The sequence below is a fragment of the Brassica rapa genome, chromosome A07 (assembly GCF_000309985.2).
Source record: "Brassica rapa cultivar Chiifu-401-42 chromosome A07, CAAS_Brap_v3.01, whole genome shotgun sequence".
Lineage (NCBI taxonomy): Eukaryota > Viridiplantae > Streptophyta > Magnoliopsida > Brassicales > Brassicaceae > Brassica > Brassica rapa.
In genome coordinates, this window is record NC_024801.2 from 22148695 (window position 1) to 22164687 (window position 15993).

The window sequence follows — 15993 nt, forward strand, 5'->3', positions numbered from 1 at the left end:
TAATCTTTGACTTGACTTTCATAGTTTAATGTTTTTTTCGTCTAATGTTTTATTTTAATTTGTGGTCAGAGAAGAAAAACAAAACATTATTTTTTCACAAAATTGTATCAAAATTGTTTTGTTTACCGACTCTGATTATAGATACGCTATAAAATTTTCTCTTTTACTTATTACTAAAGATTTCGTTTTTTGCATCTTTGAGACGGTCGACAGTGTGAGCTCCCATAACTACCTTGGGTCCAGTCTTAGTTTTCTTTTGTTGTCCTCCTTTGCATGTGTAAAGTTTCTCTGTTCTTATCGATATGTTCTTGTTAATTCTATTAGTAATATTTTCTTTTTTATTTTTAATCAAAGATTTTATTTAATCACAAGTACAATCAGCAAGTTCCGCAAGTCTAATCTTCTGTAAAATTGAATTACATTTGACTTATCAAACGTTATCTTTGCTATATCACTTAAGAAAGTTTTCAATTAATAATAAGATATTATGTAACCACAAATATATCTTATGATTTTTTTTTAAAAAAGTGACTAGATAATCTAAAAAGTAATTTCAATTAATACGAGAGTAATTTTAATTCTAAAAAGTAGTTAATCAAATATATAAATTTATAATTATTTTGGACTTTATGTACGTTACCGCAGCAAATCTTCTCCTATTACTAAAATTAGGCCTGTTACTAAAACCCAGTGGGACTTTGAAATTACAATGGGCCTGATGGAAGAGAGATCACTAGGGTTTTCAGCCGTACATCTATCTCCTATTACTTGCTGCAAAAGTCTCATATTTACATATATAAGAGATCGCGGCCACTAACATCTATTAGGTTTTCATCTTTAAATAAATTGCATATTTGTTTCTTGCTAAAAGGCCCTCCTTGCTGTTAATCTTCAAACATGGGGTAACGTTTTCCTTTAATAATTCGGTTTTTGTTATTGTGGATTCTGATTTTAATTGAGTTATATAAGCAATGCGTGTTTGTTTCTAAACCTGGTGATGATGTCTTACAGAAAGACAAGGGGTATGGGATCTGCGCGTGTCCAAAAAACGCGTCGAAAGACACAGAGGTGGTCAGACAAGAGCTACAAAAAGTCTCACCTAGGAAATGAATGGAAGAAGCCTTTTGCTGGTTCTTCTCATGCAAAAGGAATCGTCCTTGAGTTAATGTAAGCCCTATATAGAAAGGACATAGTGTTGGCTTCTTTAGTTTTAGTGTGGACATTGGTGTTTGATGAGTGAATTTCTGTTCGATTATGCAGAGGAGTCGAGGCTAAGCAGCCTAACTCTGCCATCCGAAAGTGTGCTAGAATACAGCTTATCAAGAACGGAAAGAAGGTTGTCGCTTTTGTCCCCAACGATGGTTGTTTGAACCTCCTTGAACCAAATGTAAGTTGAATAAAAAAAAACATTTGTAACAAATGATCAGTTTGTGAAAGGTTGAATCATCTTCTGTGTTATGTTGTTTGCAGGACGAGGTTTTGATCTCTGGATTTGGTCGCAAGGGTCATGCCGTGGGAGATATTCCTGGAGTTCGGTACAAGGTCGTCAAGGTTTCTGGTGTTTCACTCTCGGCTCTCTACAAGGGAAAGAAGGAGAAGCCAAGGTCTTAAACAAAGCTTATTCAAGGTTTTGATGTCATAAGCACATTTCGTTAGTTCAGTTAAAAGAACTCTTGTGTTTTTAAAACTTTATTATGAGTTTTTGAGTTTACCTTATAATATGTTCATTGGTTTTTCTTGAATCAGTTTTGCCTTCTTAATTAAACATCCAAATAGTATCCACTTTGAATCCTTAAGGACCTTGAATCATATTCATTATATATCTTTTGTAATCACAAAACTGATTAAAATACAATTTAATTGACATCTGAACGAAATGGTGTAAAGAAGAACAATGAGTAAAAAAATTCTATATAAATGGTGTAAAATTTTAAAATGAAATTTACTTGTATAAAACTAAAATATTTATAGTATTTATATAAAACAATTATTTGTTTCTGTCACTTGCTAATTTTATATATGAGTATGTGTGGTATTATTTTAAAATTGCCAACATACCAATTCCCATGCTCGTTGATATATCTTAATTATATACACCATTTCGTTATACGTTCATTTTCTGTATACCCATGCATGGTAAGACCGTATATATACGTAATAATTAAACTACTCTAGTGACATAGGCTGACCCAAGATGCAGCTATATGGTATTTACGTATTTTACATATACTTCTATTTATCCTGCATAATGATAATATACGGGTTAATTTGCATCATCATTCATGTATTTATGTATCCACTATAGACAGATAAACATGATCTATGTTTTCATTAACTTGTTAACGAAAAACCTTTAGAATAAACTTTGTTTTAGCAAACATTGCTCTCAATATTAATTTGTTGGATAAACTTTTCAGCAGATAACGAAGTATTCTTGGTGCTTTTTTGGGTGCCCGAAACTTCAGAATCTTTGACATATAAATACATTTCCATGAAAGTGAAAATAACTCCAGGGCCTCATGCAGTGTCGCTTGCTACTGAGTAGCAGTTGAATTTTTTTTCTGTTTTATCAGTTCTCTGTTTTCAATCGGGCTCTCACTATGTTTTTAACATTTTTGCCATCGTGATTGCCTGTCAGCCTTAACACTTTGTAACACACAACCTGCCCATTCAAGTAATGCAATTCATATTCTTAGCAAAAAAAAAAAGTGAAAATAACCGTTGATGTGAATATTGTGAGTCTTCAAAACCAGACTTGCGTTCTTCTGGCCATATGGTCTATAAAGAGTTTTAAAGTTTTGTCTTCCTGTATCATAGGCTCAAGATTAATTCCTTCTTTAAAATGTTGCAAAATGCTATAAAATGAATAAATAAAACGTATCCCATGCGCTGCTCATAGAAGATCTACTGGCATTGATGGCATCATATCTAAATACATCCCCTCGTCAACACACTTGTAACTAATAACCAAAACAATCACATTTTAAAGAGTGGAATTATATGACTTTCTACTATATATCAACAGTATCTTGGTATAGATACCATCAAAGATCAATAGACCAGTCAATATTGAGCATATCAAGATTTGATCAACCCCGAAAATATATATAGTAGATTAAATAGATATAGAACAAGAATCATTATGCATATGTGCCTCTTTGAGACAATACGTGGTCGAAGGAATCAAACCATGAACAAAGAAAATGGAGTATATCTCATAATTTGGCGTGAGAATTTTTTTATTGATTAACAGTACTTATACATATATAAAACAATTGCTCAAAAACCCTAATCAAGTATTATGTCTCATTAGAAAACTCTTCACACTCAAGAGTGTAGAGAAAAAGTTTCACAAGAAAAATACTAGGCCACAAACTCTAAAAAAAAAAAAGCAAAACCAAAGCCTGGGTGCAAAAACCACATACTAAAATACACAATCACGTTCGTACGTACTATTACATTAATCAAAAGATGACTGAAAGTGAAACCCCTTCAGAATTTAAACCAATCAAACAAAAGAAAAAACAAAATAAGAATAAATCTCACAGATATATTGTTTGTGTGTGTTTTATTGTCTAGGAATGATGACTTGTGCTTCCATCTTCTTGATGGCTGTGATGATGATCTCCGTCGCGGTTTTGCTGATTCGCCGTCTCCTGAACCGGCCGGTAAGCAGCGTTCAACGCCGCTAAAACTCCATAATGGTTATGTTCTCCTCCTCCACCTCCACCTCCTCCTCCGTAACCAGACGCCAAAGGCTGTCCAGAAAACAAAGCAATGGGAGCTGCAAAATTCATGAGATGCACTCCTGCTCCTCCTCCACCCCCACCCCCACCACCGTTCGTGTTGTAAACGTCAGCGGAATGATGAGGATTGATATTAAAAGCCCATAGATTCTGCGTATTATCACCACTGCTCCAAAACGGCGCCGTAGCAGGAGTCTGACTCGTAGGTAAAGATCCAGCCGTTGATTGTACTAAATAGTTACCCATTTGGCTGTGATCTAAGAGCTGCGAAGAAGAAGAAGAATGTGACTCGTTCTTCGGACGCACTTGATGATGATGAGCCATCGTAGGCGAATGGAAGTAATAGCTGCTCGGAGTTGTACGAAGGTGAGCAGCAGAGAGAGAAGATCTTGAGCTACGAAGTGAGATATTAAGAGAAGTGAAGTTAGCCGGTATGGTTCCAGTCCCTGTAGCGGCTATAACCGCCGGTTCAGCTTGCTGTAGAAGCCACTCGATGGTCTCGCCGTCGGATTTATGACCTAGCTCACGTGTGAGCTGAAAGACACGTGCGGCGCACATGGCCGGCATACGGATCCTACGGCCTCGGCCTTCTACTTTGGTGTGTCTGTCCTTTGTTGAGGTTCGCTTAGGAGGTGGTTTCTTGGAGAGAGCGTTAGGGTCGGAGTTAGGTTCGGAAGAAGAAGCTGATGGGATGATGGCTAAGGAAGTGGAAGAGGAGGAAGAAGAGTCAAGAAGCTGGAGAGGGAAGTTTGGTCTGTGATGATTCTGGTTATGATCCGGATCCATTGATGATGATCGAAGATGGGTTGTGGTGGGGAAAGTGGGACTACTGTCTCTGTTATATCTTTAAGTGAGCCATAGTTTCTCTATCTATCTTCTTTGTTTTTGTTGCTAGAGAGAGAGAGAGAGGTTATGGTCCTTAAGGACATGAAACTCCTTTCAGATGGGAAGCTTAGCTGTGTCTGTGTCTGAGAGAGAAGGTTAAAGCAATGAATATGAACATGGACTTTGTTTTCTTCTTTGCTTTATATCTTTGTGTTCTTATATTTGGAGTTTTATTTACATTATAAAATATTCCCTGTGAGAATTTTTCGTTATTTATGGAAATAAAAGATGGGATTCGTATTTTTCATTCTGTACAGTTATTCGAATAATAAGGTTTTTATTTTACAGTGATCGAGATGAATGAAATAAAAGTAATTCGTATTTATTGCATTTGATATATAGATTTCATAATAATAGAACCCTACTTGAACACTCTATTTTTTTTCTTTCCAATAAATAAAAATGCTACGTCAGTTTTTGTCGTTGCTGTTAACTTTTAATCGATCGCGAAATTAATTCCACAGCTAGCGATTTTTTTTTGCGATTCAGAACAAAGAACTCAAAAGTTAACATAGACGATATTTTGTACGTACGTGTCAACAGAAAATAATAAATAGATGGAATTATTATTGACAGTGATTAATCCATGGCTCTATGGTAACACGAGATCCACATGATTGAATTAACTGCTTTTTTTTTTATGAAACATAGTTTTTATTTTTTATGTATGCGTCTCTTGAGTGACTTTCGAGTTTATTATCTACAAAACCATATAGTTATACTCAAAACTAAAACCAAATATAGAGCTATTAATCTATTATAATATATAAGCAATTTTGCGTTGCTTCTGCTTTGTTTCCACCATTGGTTTTATCTCACTGACATACAATTGTCGTTAAAAGATGTAGCACTATATTTAGAAAATTATTTTAGTGAAATTTTATAAGTAGGGGCGAAGAAGATTCCTTTCTTATGTGATGATTATTCAACATATAGACAGTTCATAACTTCATATGTATACTATACTGGCCTTTTGTTTACATAAAATCTCCATGGGAGTTTAGATTACCCTTTAAATTTAGTTTTTGAAAAAGTGGACAACTAGATTATGTTATGATATTAATTAGTACTGTACAATTTTTTTTTATTTTGTAATTGAGTTAATGATTTTTTTTCTTTGCTAAAACAGTTAATGAGTTACATCAGCTAATTAGTTAAATCAAAGAAAATATATCACTTAGAAATCACAGTATTAAGACTAGTCAACATTTATTTCATTGTAACATTTTTAACAACCACTTTTCGACCGCAAACATTCTAGTAAGCTCATGATCAACTCTAAACTATTAAAGTCGGGTATATTTAACACATTTTATCCTTCAAACGGTATTAAGGTCGGACTAGTCAATCTGCCACTATTATTTGCATATTAAATATATTAACATGTGATGATATAAATGTAAGGATGACAAGATTAGTTTAATAGTCTCGTGGGACATTTCAGAATGATCAGGGTTTAGGTTTTATAATAAATCAATCAATCTGTAAAATACTTTTAGGTAGTAAAATAAAAATAGTAAGAAGAAGAAATGAGAGAAAATAAGGAAATAAATAGGAGATAGACAGTGGGGTTGAAACAGACTCCACGTGCGTGTCCTCTGCATCATTCACTCTCTAAAGACAGTGACCATAGCTTCATTGGATCCCACATCTAGTCAAGTCAAATTATTAATCTTTCTCAAAATTTCATTTATTTCTGCTTTTTTTTTTGAAAAATATTTCTGCTTTTTTTTCATCTTTTGATTGAATATATTTTACCATCAATCACGAACCCTATTTCAAAACATTACCGTCACGTAACAAAAACGGTCTAAAGGATTGCTAGCATTTCTTACTCTCAGTTTGCAAAATTGTATAAATACACTTGTTTAAAAGAAATTGTTCTAAAATATCATAATTTAGCTATCAATATTCAAAAAAACTTTGTATCAAAAATATTTTAACATTTAAGTTAGAAAATTGTTAATTACTTTTTATGATTTAGTATTTAAGAGATGAAATTAAGTTTATAAGATTATTAAACATTTATAAATGATTTAAAAGAGTCAATTTAGTCATTTTTACATAAATTAATGATATTTACGAAAATAATTATTTTTTAAAGGTAAATTTTAAAAGTATTATTGAATTTATGATAAAATTAGAGTTCTCCCTAATTTTACTTCATTAGTTATAAAACAAATCTGAATTTGATGTGTTAGTGTCGAATGAATATAACACGTTTCATTGTTCATTGTTTAAAATGTTACAGTTCTGTTAGTTTCTCAATTGATGTATACTTGATTTAAGATTTTCTTTTGACAAAAATTTATAATTTTTAGGTAGTAAAAATACAAAGAAAATATAAAAAGCATGTTTTGAAATATTTTTTCTAAAACACATTAATCTTTCGGATACGGTTTTTGTTAAACAAATTCTAATTAAACATAAGATGGTAAACTAATAGAAGGAAAATACATTTATTTTCCAAGTAATAATTCGAAGATATAAATAAATTAAATATTTAGCGATTTTCACAGATAATTCACAGGATTTTCATAAAAAATAGTTTTACTTGGCCTTATTTCCAGTTTCCAACTCATTCGCGGATACAGAAGGTATACACTTGAGTATATAATGCACAATGGAAAAAAGAAATAAGAAATAAAAAACAAATATTTGTGTATTAAAATGGAAATAATTAAAAGAAAAAGTGGGCTCCCATCCACATTCACCAGCAATGATTGTCTCACTGCCTTTGCAGATCCACTTCTGCCTCTTTCCTCTTTCTTTTTCTTTATTTTATTTTCTCTGCCTCACTTTAGATTTTCTTTATATTTACCCCAGAACTTTTATTTTTGCTTTCCCATAGTCCCTTCCACTTTCCCCCCTACATAACATATAAGTATAACACTACATATTTCAAGTCCAATGAGATAGGTACACATGATAATTTACGGATGATGAATCCAACGTATGATACTGGTTTCAGATTTCCAATAATATGTCGTTGATGATGTTAAACGAATAGTCTTAAACTTAAAAACTTATTCAATTAAGTGTAAAATTGTGAATCGAAGATCCAGACTTTTCTGACAAAAATATAAAATATATTTAAGAGAACGACTAATCATACAATTATGCAATTAACAGTTAAAACGAATAGTCTTAAACTAAAAACCATCATGCAATTAACTTCAAAAGAAAAGAAAAGATTTGTTGTTGGCGAAATCACAACAAAATTTGTCTCCCCAAAATCCTTTTCTTTGTAACTAACCTTAGTTCCTACCATGGCCGTCGTTTTCTCTCCTGTTCTCCTTTTGCCTTTTTCCTCTGCCACTTTCTTTAGTCGTTCAACTTTTCAAAAATATAATTAGTTCTTATAACAAATATATAAAAAGCAAATATTATGTTTGACACAATCAATGCATTATTAATAGTTATAATTGCAATATTACAACTACTTGGTTTCGTCTAGTCTTCGGAGATCATCCACAAACTTTTATATTTCAATGTGTAATCCCTTATTGTTGATGCTTGCTATTTATTGGGAGGTGGAGGATAACCATGTGATCCAATGTAGCAGACTCTTCATCATCTAAGTTCCAAATCAAAGCTTACTAATTTTAGTGACTACGTACCATGGTTGATTAGTATTTTAAATGAGTAACAGTTTTGTATTGGTCATATATGGTTAAAGATGGTTCTTAATGCTTGTTATCTAAATCTTCATTTTGTATAATAGTTCATTCTTATTTTAGATTTGCTCAACCATTTAGTGATCTTGCATAATTAGGCGCTGATATCTAAAGAATCATGTGATATTATTTATACAAGGCGTACTTTACCGTGCATTAGGGATAAACAAATGAACAATACGACGGTGTATAGGGATTGTAAATTATGTTGTGAACATATAGGCATGAACATATCATGGCAGCTTTGTTTGCAAGGGATCAGTCGCTAGTATTTGACTAGTTTGAGATATGAAAGAAAATGAACGTATGAGGCATGAATATTATTGATGGTGTACCAATAAGATGAAGACGAGTGGTGTCATTGTGTCTTAAAGTGAAATTAATTCGAGGAAGAAAGCAATGAATGATACCAGCTTTGCCAGCATTTGTGTCTTTTAACTTCCAAATATATACATATCATGGAAGCTTTGTTTGCAAGGGATCACTCGCTATTATTTGACTAGTTTGAAATATGAAAGAAAGTTTCATGCGATTTGTAATATCTTCAGCAAATGATTGACACACAAAAAAAGATAAAGACTCTTCCAATTCGAAAAGGTGGCTTTTTCTTTGCTAATGATCATCACCTTAATAATTTATATTTCACTAGCTAGAGATGATATTTTAAATTTTATGTGCCATTTAAAGTTAAATCATTAAGTAAATTTCATAAACTTAAAATGTCGGTGTCCTATATAAAAATATTAGGATGTTCTGTTCAAATAATTACAGTCTTTTATACACTCACATGCTTAAACCTATCTAATTGTGTCAATTTTCAGAATAATTTGATGTTATTACGTAGAGACTGATGTGGTGTAAATATTGGTGGGAAATGAGATTGGAGCAATTTAGTTATGGTGCTACAAATAATTGCGAAGAAAAAGAAAAAAATGAGAGAGGAAAAAACAACATAAAAGTTGTATTAGACCAAAAAAAAAAAAAAACATAAAAGTTGTCCTCTCATGAACTGTCACTACGGCTTGCGACATAATCACGTTGCATCCGGAACCCTAGCATTCATCATTCATTGTTTGTGTGTTTGGACCCTATCTATCTAATATCTATACTTATACATTATTCATGTCTAACACCTTTACATGTATACCCCTCTCTTCGTAGCTCTGTCTCTACTCTTGTTTTATTCTACAACTGTCAATCTACTATTAAAGCTTATGTGTAAATTTCAATTTCGCTTGGAACTATAGCTTATTTAGTATAACATTAATTTTCTTGATAGTTTGTTTAGTACTATATTTTAAAGTTTTTTGTTTCTGATATAAATTGTTGGCTCTACCGGTACCATCAAATTAAAAGTTAAAAAAAAAAACAATGTGTGAATATGCATTAGTTCTATTATCTATACAGCTACATTAATATCACACATGATACATAACCTTATATCATTTTAGATGTGTAACTTTATACAAGCACATGATGAGCTTGTACGATATTGCATACAGCATGCATACGTACATGTAAAAGATTCCAAAAGCAAGAGTGATGCGTATGTTTGTATATATATAAACACTGTACCTCATCTGACACCATGAACGTCTGATACCGATGCCTCACCTTCTCTTCTATAATTCCTACAGTTATTTTTTGTTACTGAAGAATTATGGACCTTCGGTCCTTGTCTTTTTGGACTAACAATCGAAACAGATAAATCAATCCACTTACGCATCTGATAGATAGGACTCAAACATAGGACCTGGTCATCCCTTAAGAGCTTCTCAGGGTCAATCGGTAGAGCAACCGACACGGCCTTGACTTTTTTAGTTTTTTTTTTCATCTCATTTCGAGTAAAAAATATTGACTGGAATGTTGGGCGTTATTAAGGTTAATTTTATATAATCTATTACTGACTCTTTATCTGTATCAGATCTATATTGACTGGTATATATGATCTCGTACTATCTTTCCTAATAGATGATAAAACAAAACAATGACTATTATTTTAACATTGGTATGGTATATATGTCTTCTGCTTTATAAGTTTTCGACAGGTTTAGTTTACTTTATAATTGTGACGTGCTTACTTTCCAGGGAAGTCGTTATTGTTAAGTAGTACTAATAACAACTCATTCTAAGTTTCAGAGGAAAAAAATAATAACTCACTCAAACTGAAGTTTACAAATACAGATACACGTAATTTATGCGTATATCTGACACGATGAGCATTAACTCACTCTACTTGCTTCTTTTCATACAAATATATGAAAAAACAACAAAGATATATTTACGTGATTTTTTTTTGTTAAAATCGCTGCAATCTTGTTTATTTAAGTATATATGAAAATAGGAAATATCACATCATGTTTCTTAAGTTATATCGTAGTCCTTTTCGACCTAAAATATCCTTCACTGAAAATTAGCAATCTGTTACAAAACTTTATTCCAAAACGAACCAAGGTCGGCCTGTTGAGTCTTGACGTTAATGTGGTTACTGCTATATAGTGCCGTTGCTTAATTTTTATTCAAACGACAAACTAATACTTTTTATAGATTTGATCCATATGAAATGACGTTATATTGAGTTGATCTAAGAAATAAACTTAAAAGATTTCAGTAAATTTAGGGTAAGAAAAAACTATATCAATATTTAAGGTTGTCTAACTTTTCTTCTTGTGGCAATTACCCTTTTGCTCGGTTGAATAAAAAAAAAAAAATATATATATATATATATACACACGCAATTGAAGGGGACAAGAGCTGCCAAGGGTACGTTTTCTTCATTGTGTTTACATGACTAAAGTAAAATGTAAAAAATATTTTTTTTAACAAATTAAAGTTATAAGTTTCATATTTCGTCAATACCCCTCGGGAAAATATTGTAGAGAATTACAAGAAATACCACGAAATGATTTTGATGAATCCCCAAGTTTCTATCTGTCGTTATCTCTCTCCATCTCTCTTTCATCTCCAAGCAATAGGCCTGGGAATTTGGCCTTCAGGTCAGGTTCGGATGGTTTTTGTTTTTCTGGCTGTTTTGGATCCTAAACATTTAAATTTAATTAGGTAAGCTTTGGGTTCAGGTTTGAGCCAGTTATTTTTGGATTTGGATAACTTCAGATCTATAACAAAATAATCTGTAGCTTTTGAGTTCATAGTGGATCCAGGTTGGTTCGAGTATCCAAGACCGGAAAAAACTAAAATATCTGAACTCCAACAATTTTTTTCTGAATTCGTCAAAATTATTTGAAATTTTACAAAATAAACTAGTATTAATTAAAATAAACATCTTAAACTATAAACTAGACATTTAAAGTTTTATAATACTTGAAAATGTTATAAAATAATAACAAAAAGACATTACAGTTCAATCATAAAATAAAAAAATATAAAATAAAACAGATGAAGTCATAGTTTTGGATATTCTTATTTTTGAATCGAACATAAATCATTCTTATTGGATCAAGTCTATTCGGATCAGTTCTTTTCATAAACGAGTTATTCGAATCGTTTGATTATTTCGAGTAGAGAAATTTTGAACCCAGCTAGGTGTTTATTAACTTTTTGTTCGATTTCAGATCTGATATTTTTGGATCGGTTGTGATTAGAATTTTCAGGTCTAGGTAAAATGCCGACGCTTACTCGAGCGTAACGTATTTTTTACTTATTTAGTTTTATAAAAGTTGGTGGTCACACACACCACTTAGATGCCTATCAACAATATCCGTGTCGGCAAATCCTTTTCCCCCCTCGACGTCAACGTGTATCTCCATAAAAACACATAATGTAACCATATATATGTATATATATATATAAAAGGTTGTGTAAGTTGAAATATAGTGCTAATAAATACGGCTTTTTGGTACGTATTATCAAAAATCTGAAATGTACGAGAGACAAGTTTAGTGGAAACGGGAAAAGAGGTCCATGGTGGATTTGGTGGAGAGCTAGGCTGACAATGCCACGTCTCTCTCCGACGTCCGTATTCTCTCTCGTTTCGCAAAGGGCTAATGTCATCCTCATTTAGAGCATTCTCTACTTCTTTTGTGAGAGAAGTCATTCGGACAAGTTCTGTAGAATGCGTGCCAATAAACGTATACGTAATATTTTATGATATAACAAAAAAAGTATATGTTGATGTATGAAGGGTGTGTGGGTCTAGTGGGCTCTCCAAACGTAAGAGATTCATAAGTTCAGTAAGTCTATGTCAAGAAACGATCGAGTCTCACTATCTACGAAAATTAGTTGGTTGCACAAGTTCAGCTTTTGTCTGTTTATTAAGCTTTTGTATTTTGATTCGCTGTTACTTATCTTGGCGAATAACGATAGGACTACATTTCATTTCAACCCAAAGATTGTTTAAGAAAAAAATCGATACGTGATATGATGTAGTTATTGGATAATCATAGTATAGTTTTTGTTTTTATAGATTAGTGACTAGAATAGAGCCTTGTGAATTGTGATCTGCTTCTTGATTATCGACTCCCATTTGTTCGACAAGACGTCACTTGATTAGATAGAGAACTGAAACCAAAACAAAAGGCTTTTTCCTATAAGGGGCGTGATGGAACTTAATACAAGATTCTTCGACTGAATTATATCTAATTCTGTCTTTTTTTTTGTAATAATAATTGGACTTATTTATTCAGTGGATAATTTTATGGACTTCTGTTTCTCGGTATAGTAGATGTAGATGGATTTGGAAAAACTCATCAATAAAGATTAATTTTTTGGGCTTAAAAACTGCAGGAGGCCAAGCTATCCAAACGCAACACAAACTAATGAACTTCAACATTAAGAAACCACATAACACCAGTTGGCAGATTTGCACTGTTTCGTTTTACTGATGAAGCATGGACTCAAGCAGAGGAACCGAAAAGACTCCAGTCATTGACTCTGAACGTAGAGACTGCATGTTTAATGACATCACACATCGGCAAAACTCCAGATTGTGAAGCTGGCACAGCTAAACCAGATCCCACAGCATTCGCACTTTCGCTCAGCGGGCTGCACATTCAAAATGCAAACACACGTGAAACCAAAGACAACATGGAACAACAATAACAACAACACGTTTATGGGGACTCACTTGATGAGAATAGGTTCATACGCAGTCACTAAGACATCTGTTTCAACTCCCTTGAGACGAAGATTCGCCACATATACCTGCCAGAAGAGATCATCACATTAAGACCAGTTGAAGAAGAGGAACCACATTTAAAGGACAGCACAAGGAGAAACTTAATTACCCTCACTAAGTTTTGTGCTTCTCTTCCCTGTCTTCCTTTGGATATAGCCTGTAATCATTCTTTGTTAGAAAAAAAAGGAAATAAAAGGGGAAGCATCAAGTGAATGAATGAATCTTACCATCTCTCCAACAGCAGATGTGACAACGGCAGGGATGTTTCTGAAGGAGATTCCAGGAGCTTCAATGACTTGTGATTGCTCAACCAACTGAAATTACATGTGAAACATTAATACTGTTGACATTGTCTTGTTATTTTTTGTTGTTTCAAAGTCTAGTAGTTCTAATGGGTTACCTTGAATGCTTCTGCGTCTTGCTCACGAGCAAGATCCTGAAGAAACCAAGAAGCACTACCGTTGTCCCCAACGTCGCTCTTGAAATCTAAAAGCTCGAATATCAAACTCTCATCTCTTGAAGGATCCACAAACACTTCCTGCCAAAACCAAATAAATTAAGATTAGAGATTCTGTCTATACAAAAATCTTTATAACAACAACATTATGTCTGGTAAAGAAAGAGTGCAATAACCTGATGATCTGGAACTTGTCTGATATTACTCGCATCCTGAAGAAATCATGAAACCATTGTTGATAGAAGATTGATTATTATCAAAAAAAAAAAAAAGAGAGAACATGATTGATGATGAGACACAGACCTGGAATCTTTGAGGGAAGGCGCTGGTAATAGCGCCGCCAAACAAAGACCTCTCCAGACACAACTCAGTAGACATGTTCTGTTCTGCCTACAGTTTTTCTTTTAAATTACTCAGAACAGAACATAACAGAGCTAACCGAAAACTACAAATATGACAAAACTATATGTAACCAGTAAACTCATTAAAAGAAATAGAAGATTAGGGGACAAAAGCGATTTACCGATTGATTAATCTGGCGAGTATAGAGGAACTAACTGGTTGATCGAAAGTTGTAGGAATCAGAAGAAAGTTTAAATAACTTGTATATATATAGGTGAGTTAATCGAGCGAAGCTTCACTTTCACGCAGAGGGGGGCGTCATCACAACGCCAAGTCAAACATAAACAAAAACAAGAAAAAGAATCCGGTCGGAGTGAATGCATTTCCGGTTCTCTATTGGTTTTTGCAAATACCGTATTGGAACCGAGCTATATCGTATTTTCGATTCGGTTTTTCGGTCAATTCGATTAATTCGGGTTAAGACTTGAAAACCAAAAAAAAAAAAAACACCCAGAGCATCGTGCACAAAACGCTGTCGTTTATTATGACCAAAATGGGGACGTTTTTTGAAAGCTTTGCAATTTACAAAATCTCTCGAGGTTAAGTTGTGCTCTCATCAATGCTGGTCTTGAGCAAAGCCAGATGGAACATTCGATTCAAATCTCTAAATTTTTTGACGAAAATTATATAGATATAGGTTTCCAATCTTTTTAAAAATCTTTAGTAAATCGTCTATAATCTTCAAAATCTCATGACCGGTCTTATCTTTTAGAAACATATACAACATAGTTCTGCATATGTTAGGTTAAAGGTTTATACCGAACTTGTTATCACTATGACTGTTTAATTTGAAGAGATATACAAATTGTTAATTATTCATTTTAGTTTGGTTAAGTCCATTTCAGTTTGGTTAAATAAACCATTATATTGGTTAAGAGTCGGTTTGTGCAAACACTACTTGTAAGCGTTTAACTCATTCAAGCATAATCAATCAAATATTAATTATCTTCTTCAACCCTAAATCTCTCTAACACCATGTCATCATTTTCAAACTCTATCAACAAATCGCTTAGATTACTAAACAATTTGTTTTGCACCTTTTTTTAACACCGCATATCATATATGAAGAAATCGAAGGGAAGACATTATTCGAATTCAACCAAGTGGTCTTAGCCTAGTGGTAAAGAGGTTTCGGTTAGAATTTTTACCATGGGTTTGATTCTCCTTGGCCACTCATGGACGTCTTAAGTGACAAAAAAATCCAGATTTTCATGAACTTCATAGTAATTAGTCTTTGAACATATAAAAACCTTTAGGATTATACTACGGTTATAAAAAAAAAGACATTATTCGAATACATTGATATAAGATTCTAAATCTTCAAGACGAAAGCTCCACAATAGGAGAGACCAAGCATGACACTCGAGAACCAAAACTTAGACCTAAAACCCACGAGCTAGATCACACGTTTCTATGCATTGTTTTAGATTAAGATTTTTTTCACTTTTTGCAAAGTTTCTAACATCAATATATTGTTAACAAAGTTTTCAGATTTTTAGGTACTTCATCAGATATTTTAATAGGTAACTTGGTTGTCTTTTCCAAGTATTTATGTAACTTAAAAATAGTTTGAATAAATAAATATTCGAGTAATTGCTGGTTCTGAACATAAAAATACCCATACCAATTTTCAAAGGCGTCGTAAAAGAAAACCGGAATTACCTGCATAGAAGAAACCAAACCAAACAAAAC

At 32.9% G+C, this 15993-nt stretch overlaps 3 protein-coding genes across 5 annotated transcripts; 1 reads left to right on the top strand and 2 right to left on the bottom strand.

The window, feature by feature from the left end:
* The first annotated feature begins 220 nt into the window (after positions 1–220).
* LOC103830916 (40S ribosomal protein S23) lies at positions 221–3482 on the top strand. The gene is made up of 4 exons (XM_009106738.3): positions 221–902; positions 1012–1167; positions 1261–1387; positions 1471–3482. Exons 1-4 carry the CDS (start codon positions 898–900, stop codon positions 1609–1611), a joined length of 429 nt encoding a protein of 142 aa, XP_009104986.1. The 5' UTR covers positions 221–897; the 3' UTR covers positions 1612–3482.
* Positions 3276–4781, bottom strand: LOC103830917 (transcription factor TCP15). The gene has a single exon (XM_009106739.3). It carries the CDS (start codon positions 4530–4532, stop codon positions 3576–3578), a length of 957 nt encoding a protein of 318 aa, XP_009104987.2. The 5' UTR covers positions 4533–4781; the 3' UTR covers positions 3276–3575.
* Positions 4782–5023: 242 nt separating this feature from the next.
* LOC103830918 (ran guanine nucleotide release factor) lies at positions 5024–15488 on the bottom strand. Of its 3 annotated transcripts, XM_033274660.1 has the most exons (9): positions 14423–15488; positions 14337–14344; positions 14203–14303; positions 14076–14111; positions 13843–13980; positions 13670–13756; positions 13552–13599; positions 13392–13468; positions 5024–13309 (listed from the first exon to the last, which is right to left on the bottom strand). In XM_033274660.1, the coding sequence occupies exons 3-9, from the start codon at positions 14275–14277 to the stop codon at positions 13162–13164; spliced, it is 609 nt and encodes a 202-aa protein (XP_033130551.1). In that variant the 5' UTR covers positions 14278–14303; positions 14337–14344; positions 14423–15488; the 3' UTR covers positions 5024–13161. The 3 variants fall into 3 exon arrangements, with proteins under 3 accessions (XP_033130551.1, XP_009104988.1, XP_033130550.1); XM_009106740.3 differs by lacking the exon at positions 14337–14344 and having other exon boundaries at positions 14203–14289; XM_033274659.1 differs by having other exon boundaries at positions 14337–15488.
* Positions 15489–15993: the final 505 nt, after the last annotated feature.